Source organism: Dasypus novemcinctus, chromosome 6 (assembly GCF_030445035.2).
Source record: "Dasypus novemcinctus isolate mDasNov1 chromosome 6, mDasNov1.1.hap2, whole genome shotgun sequence".
In the NCBI taxonomy this organism is placed as follows: Eukaryota; Metazoa; Chordata; class Mammalia; order Cingulata; family Dasypodidae; genus Dasypus; species Dasypus novemcinctus.
Window position 1 is genome coordinate 46,733,269 of NC_080678.1, and position 8,124 is coordinate 46,741,392.

Here is an 8,124-nt window from a genome sequence, read left to right on the forward strand (position 1 = left end):
GTTCAACTATGGCAGGGGAGGAGCACTGGTGTGGGGTGTCATTGATGGGGGACACATTGGTAGGAGGGAATTCTCCAGGGCATGCATGTAGGGTATATAGATATGTTCAGATGTTTGTAGGGTATTGTCATAGTTGATAGAGTTACACATGATAACTGAGGGAGTGCTGAGTTCCCCTCCTGGGGAGCTCTGTCACATTCCTCAATGGAACAACAACAATCCCCCAAGTGAAGGGCAAAGACAGTTGAAGTAGGATGGTCCAGTGATGAACCCTTGATACTGATGACTATGTTTATGAGCCTGTGTGCTTGAAATTTCAACTACACCTACAGCTGCAGGGTGCCTAAGAGTTACCTTCTAAGAGCCTCCATGTTGCTCAAATATGCTACTCTCTAAGCCAAACTCAGCATGTAAATGCATTACCTTCCCCCCAGCATGGGACATGACTCCCGGGGATGAACTTTTCTGGCACCGAGGGATTACTACCAATCATAGGCTGGTAATGGAACTAGAAAAAGACCTTGAATAAAAGGGAGAAATGGTAAAGACAAATGAGTCTATATGGCTAAGAGACTTCAAAATGAATCAGGTCATCAGAGGGGTCACGTTTACACATCTCTCAGCAGGATCCCAGAGAGAGCCAAAGTAGATACAACCCCAGGTAGTAGTGCTCCTGAGTGCTACAAAGATGCCCAGGTTCTAAAGTCATGGAAGATGGCTCTGGAGTTCGGTGTCTTGCCAGCGGGCCCTACTTTGGAATTTGTGTTTCTGAGTGTGATGGAGTGGGACTCAGAAATGACCTCTCTATGCATGTCTCTTCTGTCACTTTTACTGAACCTGTGGTTGGCGCTGGGGTTGGAGTATGCTCAGGAGATTAAGTCTCTGGACTGTCCATGTGCCAGCTTTGCTCTGAGCCTCAGCAGAGTTGCAACTCCTACTCTCCGGTTCATTAGACTTACCCAGGTCAGCTAGCAGGGAGGTAAGGATAGCCAACCGCCACACCAGAGAACAGAGTCTACAACTGCAAGCAGGAGAATCCATTAGCTATCAGCTATGTGTGTTGCTGCATCCCTTCCCCCAGCCTTTGTTATCTCCTTCCTCCAGCCGTTGCTGTCCTTCCCGCCAGTCCCGCCCACGTTGCCAATATATAATCTGCCTTCTTCCCTGGCTACTGCCTACCTCATAGCCGCCTGCACAACTCCGCCTATCCACTACCGCCCCGTAGTTAACCCGCCCCAGCTCCTGCCCCTCCCTCTACCCAACCCTATATAACCAAGTGTATTTCCGCAATAAAGCAGACTTGTTCCTGCGCTCAGGCTGTCTCCGTGGTTTTTACCGCGCGTCCCCCACGCCTGGAGAACCTAGGCCTACGCGCTGGCCTAGGGGCTTCCCGCCGAGCCGTGGAAGGCTGCCCGGACCTCGTGGGCCGCTAATCACTGCTAGCGAGCCCACACCTGGGGGCTCGTCCAGGATCCTTTCCTTCCACCGCCTTACGGCCCCTGTTGTCTGCTGTTGCTGTTGTCTACTGGCGACCATTTCAGCTCTCCAGGTAGGGACCCCGTCGCCGTCTTTTCTTCTCCCACTATGGGCACCTCCCTCTCTTCACACCATACCCCTCAGGTTCGGCTTTTAGCCGCCCTGCTTGATACCAATGGGGTTCGCGTTTCCCTGAAACAGCTCCAAAAATATTGGGACTTACTACTCCCCTTCAATCCGTGGCTCGCCACCTGCCAGCTCTGGAGCCCGGACACGTACTCACGGCTAATAGATCGAGTTACCTCTGCCATAGAGCATGAAAGGCGGTCTTTTCCGCCCGGCCTGCTGCCTACTCTTGTGGCCGTTCGTGCCTGCCTCCTTGGTGCACCATCCGAAGTCATCCGGGACAAATCGATCAAACAACCCAATGATTATGAGCCCGATGATCTTAGAGACACGAATTCTCTGTCTGACCAGCTCGCCGCAGCTCTCGAGCGCGAGCCTCCCCGCTCGCGCTCCCCGCCGCCTACAGAAACCGTTTCTGTGGCTCCTCAGAATAGTGGACCTCCTCCTCCTTCCTCCACCCCTGCCCAAGATGGCGTGCTTCCTGCTTCTTCCTCACCCGGATTAGAGCCCGCCGGCGGGAACAAAGGCGCTTCCTCTCACCTTTACCCGCCCCTTCCTGTCTCGTCATCCCCCGGGCCGGCCCCCAGAAATGATGTAGCTTCGCCGCCATCTTGGCCGGCCCCCGGAAATGATGTAGCTTCGCCGCCATCTTGGCTGGCCCCCGGAAATGATGTAGCTTCGCCGCCATCTTGGCCGGCCCCCGGAAATGATGTAGCTTCGCCGCCATCTTGGCTGGCCCCCGGAAATGATGTAACTCCGCCGCCATCTTGGCCGGCCCCCAGAAGTGACGTAGCTTCGCCGCCATCTTGGCCGGCTCCCGGAAATGACGTGGCTTCACCGCCATCTTGTCCGACGCTCAAAAGGGTCCCGCCGCCAGCTTGTTGCCGCCTTGACACTGCTAAGCTGCCACTCCCTCACTTGTTTCCCGCTACCGCTCATCCCTCGCCACCACCGTATAACGGCGACTCCGGAAGAGCGCACCCTTCCGCCCCTCAGCTTTACCCGCTCAACCCGCTGCCTACGCCACAGCGCCCTCAGACCTGGCTTCCCTTTACGGCCGAAGAGATCAAGACACTGCGAAAGGCCGTGAAAGAAGATGGTATAGGTAGCCCATATGTCCAACAATTGTTAGAAGAACTGGGAGTTCAACTTGCGCTCCCCTATGACTGGATTTCCTTAGCCCGCGCCATCCTTCCGCCCGGTCAGTTTCTTGAATGGCGTGCCTATTATCAGCATGCTGTTGAGCAGCAAGTAGCAGAGAACGCCCGCATCGGTGTCAGAGATCCACCGGACGCCTACACCGGAATCAACGGCTTTGCTAATCCTCAGTCTTATGTCAATATAGATCCAGGGTTTTGGCAACGAGCAAAGAACCTTGTCCAGCGGTCATTTTCGCTAGTCTCCTCCAAGCAATCTACCAAATTTGCGCAAATGCTTCAAGACCCACAAGAGACCTTTCCTGCGTTTGTCGCACGCATTCTAGAAGCCTGTCAGCGGAAAATCACCAATGAAGACGCCCAATTTATGTTAGCAAAAGAGCTTATTCTCGACGGATGCCTCGCACCCTTCTGGACTGTCATCCTCCCTCTTCGCGACAAGCAGATACACGAGTGGGTCTTAGCCTGCCGAGATATTGACCCTCAAACTAAAGCGCTTACTACTGCTTTCGCCTCCGCCATGGCTGTGTCCTCTGCCTCTGCTTCTGCCTGCTTTCGATGCGGTCAACCTGGTCATTTCATCCGCGAGTGCCCTCAACAAGCGGTTCCCCGCCCTGCCGAGGCACTGCGCCGACCGAGAGGCCCCCCCACACCATGCCCGCGCTGTGGAAAAGGGTACCATTGGGCTCGCGATTGCCGTTCCTCGCAACAGCCTTTAAACTTCCAACGGGGCAGGCCTCAGCCCCTCTCCCAAGAGGCCTTCAAGAGAGCTCCAAAGCCCTAATGTGGACAATGCCTATCACACGTCACCAGAAACCTTCCCTCGAGCTCAAAATCAACGGGCAGTGGCTTGAAGGGCTCTTAGACTCTGGTGCTGAAATCTCTTGTATTCCCTTTGAAATCGCTGCCTTCAACCACTGGCCCCTCGAAACCGGCCCTCAAGTCATTGGCGCCACGGGAGCTGCTACCTCCTGGAAGACATCACAGCCTTTGCATTGGAACGATCGAGAAGGTCACGAAGGCCAAATTTGTCCACTCGTCCTTTCTTCAGTTCAAACCATCCTGTGGGGACGAGATGTCCTCAGCCAGCTAAAAGCTCGAATCACCACAGAAGCCTTCTCAGCCGCGCTGCCCCCCCCCCCCCTTCTAGGGGCCATTGCTCCTGTCTCAAGACCTGACCCTATCCCTCTGGAATGGGACACAGAGGAGCCCATCTGGGTCGAGCAGTGGCCCTTGCCCGTGCACAAGTTACAGGCTCTCTCTGCCCTCGTCGAGGAACAACTACAAGCGGGGCACATTGAGCCGTCCACCAGTCCCTACAACTCACCAATCTTTGTCATTAACAAAAAAAACACTAGCAAGTTCCGCCTTCTCCACGACCTTCGAGAAATCAACAAGCACATCAAGCCGATGGGGTCACCCCAGCCAGGCTGCCCCCATCCTACTGCAGTCCCCCAGCATTTTCATGCGGCGACCATCGACATCAAGGACTGTTTTTTCTCCATTCCTCTTCACCCGCGGGACTGCCCACAATTTGCATTTACAGTCCCACGCACTAACAACCAGGGCGCAGCACGCCGATTCCAGTGGAGAGTGCTACCACAAGGTATGCGGAATAGCCCCACCATGTGCCAGCTTTATGTCAACTGTGCCCTCGAGCCGCTGCGCTCTCATTTCCAGCCTGAAGAAACATACATCATCCATTATATGGACGATCTTCTCTTAGCAGCGAGTTCTAGCACCCTTCTCAATGACCTGCTTTCTGCAGTGATGACCAACCTCTCGAGTCTCGGGCTTACCGTACAGTCAGACAAAATAAACCTCAAACCTCCTTTTCAATTCTTGGGCTTTCATTTCCATCACTTCATACAACCGTCAAGCCCTCAGCTGCACATCTCTCCCACTATGACACTGACTGAACTTCAGCAACTTTGTGGGCAAATCAATTGGCTTCGATCAGCTCTTCCCATCACGACAGCACAAATGCAGCCTCTCTTCGAGCTTCTGCAAACCAAAGATAGCCCACCTGCTGCAGTCCGGCAAAAGATCACCATCACCCGCACTGCACAAGAAGCCGTCCAACAAGTCAGTGATGCGCTTCAGCAATGCCGCCTCGAGCGATTCTCTCCAGATCTTCCAATCTTTGCCCTGGTTCTACCGACACCGGTCACCCCGACAGGTCTCCTGTGGCAAGATGGTCCTCTTCTTTTTCTGCACACGTCAAAGAGCAAACTCCCAAAAATCTGCCCTTTCCTAAGGGCCTGGATTGCGTTGGCCACTGACTTAGTCCTCCTTTCCATACAAACGTATGGTATCCCACCACACACTATTGTTTGGCCTCTTGATGCCAAAGAAGTTTCTTCCCTTATTATGAACAATACCCAGATGCAGAGCTTAGTAGAGCTCTTTCGCGGCTCCTTTGATAATCACTACCCTCATCACCGTTTGCTGCAAGGGGTGTCTCAGTTAGCATTCTCTAACCCGTTCCGCCCGTTGCCTGCGCGGAACCCCATTCCATCAGCCATCACTGCCTTCACAGACGCCTCAAAAACAGCGTTTGCAGCCGTTATCTACACTCCTGGAAAACCTGAGCCCCAGCACTTAGTATTCGCCAATGACTTTTCTGTTCAAGTAGGCGAGCTCCTAGCGGTCGCAGCGGTCCTCAATCTCCACCCAAGCCAGCCTCTCAATATCTTTACAGACAGCCTATACACACTACAAGTTTGTCGCAGCCTGCCACTTGCCACCTTTTTGCCAGGCGATTCAAACATTGACAGAGCGCTTGCCTTCATGCAGCGCTTACTTGAAACGAGACAGCAGCCCTGGTTCATCACACATTTGCGAAGTCATTCCAACCTTCCGGGGCCCCTTGCCCACGGCAACAACCTTGCCGATGCGGCGGTGTCAAGCTTTAGAGTATTTCCTTTAGCCTGCAAAGATTATGTTGTGGATGAAAATCTGCTTGGAGACCCCATCAACCACGCTAAGTTGCTGCACTCGCGGTTTCATTACTCGGCGCGGACAATTCGCAAGCTCTATCCAGAATTACCCGCTGAAACCTGCAAACACCTAGTGCACTCGTGCCGCGTGTGCGCCCCTCTCCTCCCTCTGGGGCCCCTGCAACCCCGAGGTGTCAACCCTCGCGGCCTCCGGCCTAACTCGCGGTGGCAATTAGATGTCACTCATGTCAGCGCCTTCGGCCGCTTCAAGTATCTTCACGTAGCCATTGACACCTTTTCCCATCTGTGCTACGCGGTGCCCCTCGCAGGGGAGAGTGCCAAACATTGCATCAAGGCTCTTCGCCAAGCCATTCTGTTCATGGGAGTCCCGTGGGACCTCAAAACAGATAACGGGCCAGCATACCGCAGTGCTTCCTTTGCCAACTTTGTGCAAATGTATCATATCACACATCACTTCGGCATTCCGTATAACCCACAAGGACAAGGAATTGTCGAACGCACTCATCAACAGCTCAAGCTACTCATTCAAAAAGAGAAAGCCTCTTCCCCCCACAAAGCTCCAGCAGATGTTGTAACAGCTTGTCTCATCCATCACAATCTCCTAACTTTTGATAGTCGAGGACTCTCTCCCACGCATAAGCATTGGGGACCTATGTGGCCGCCTTCCCAAACTCCTGTGGTCTACTGGAAAGACCCAGCTTCCAATCGCTGGCAAGAAGAACCTGCCCCTCTGCTAGCACAAGGAAGAGGGTTCGCCTGTATTTTCCCAGAAACAGAACGACAGCCTCTTTGGGTCCCAGGAAGGTACATCCGGCCTGCAACACAGCAGCTTGACCTAAATGATATCCCGCGCCCACTAGCGCCAGACCCCGAAGACATCCCACGTCCTTTGATACCAGAACACAATGCTAATGGCAATGATTGAGACATCGGCCAAGCCCCCTCCTAAAAATGTTTCTATTCCAATAAGTGCTCTCTCTAAGTTTCTTTCTGCTGATTGCCCCTCCTCTATGGGGGCTCTTTTTTCCTTTTTGTCATTTCAGATCTTTCAAAGGACCCAACTCTGCACAAGAGAAGCCTCTGCTACCTCCGCAACCCGCCGTTGACAAGTGCCTGACCTTCACCAAAACGTGCCTTATAACCTATCAATAAAGGGAACTCACCGTGCAAATGCTCCTCAAGCTCCCCTCCCACCCACTCTTACTTTGCTTTTTTCTTGCAATTTTCATTTTTCTAACAATCTTTTCAGCTGTCTGTCTCGCAGCCACAGCCCCAACAGACTGGAACCTTCGTCAACGTCTTCTCCTCGCTATTGCCTGGTTGCTTCTAATTGCTATCCTCATCTCTCTTGTAGTCCTTCTCCCATGACCACTATGCGCCCCCAAGTACATTCATCTGAGCCTACTACCCCAACACCGTCGCCCATGGGGACCACACCAGCTCTCTCTCGCCGCGAACGACGTCGACAACGCTTCTTTGCCCGCCGCCTAAGCCGACTTTCTCTTGAAGATGATGACCCCATCGAACGCCAAATTCTCCAGCTCCTCCGACAGGCCCGCTCTGTTCACACACCCACCCCTTGTTCCCCTACCCTCCCTCGTCTCATTCATCTCCTTATCCTCATGCTGTCTCTAGCCTCCTCTGCTACCGCCAACCTGAATCACCAGCCCTTCAATTGGACCCTCAGCCTCTGGCAGTTTGAAAAACTTCTCGCCTTCAACGTGACTGCTGGAGCCCCCTCCTTCACGCTGCACGTTTGCCGGCTAGCTGGATACGATCACACAGATACTAAAATCTCAGGCTCTGTTATAAATACATTTAACATGGGATACATCAGTAATAAGTTGCCACCCCGACCCAAGTGCTCAGGCACCCCTAGCAGTGGCCTTACTGGCCCCTACGGAAAAACTCTTTCCGGTTACTATATTTGCCCCCCTTCAGTGAGAGGCTGTCATGATCCAACACATTACTACTGCCCATCCTGGGGCTGTGAAACCATAGCCTATGGCCTGTCTACAACCCCAAAAGACAAAGACCCATATCTCACCCTCAAGTATGGAAATCGATGGGACCGCGTCACACTTTCTGTCAAAGACCCTAATTCAGATCAGTGGTTCACAGGCCGCACTTGAGGGATCCGTCTGTATATGACCGAGTATGACCCTGGTGCCTTTTTTATTATAATGAAAAGACCTGTCTCCGCCCCACTCTCTGCTATTGGTCCCAACCACATCCTTAACCCTCCTCCCCCACCCACTGTTCACCTTCTTCCGTCCTCATCTACTCCCCTCAAAATCTCTTCCACCTCGACCGCCTTCGTTCCTTCTACTAGGCCCACTTCCCCCCCTGCTTCAGATTTACAACCACATCCTCTCATCTCCTCTAGTCCCTACTTCAAACTCCTA

The 8,124-nt window shown here is 53.2% G+C and overlaps 1 protein-coding gene across 1 annotated transcript; it reads left to right on the top strand.

Moving 5' to 3' along the window:
* Positions 1 to 1,472: 1,472 nt before the first annotated feature.
* On the top strand, positions 1,473 to 7,851 carry LOC131278724 (uncharacterized). The gene is made up of 2 exons (XM_058298732.2): positions 1,473 to 1,549; positions 7,074 to 7,851. The coding sequence occupies exon 2, from the start codon at positions 7,084 to 7,086 to the stop codon at positions 7,849 to 7,851; it is 768 nt and encodes a 255-aa protein (XP_058154715.1). The 5' UTR covers positions 1,473 to 1,549; positions 7,074 to 7,083.
* The last annotated feature ends 273 nt before the right edge of the window (positions 7,852 to 8,124 follow it).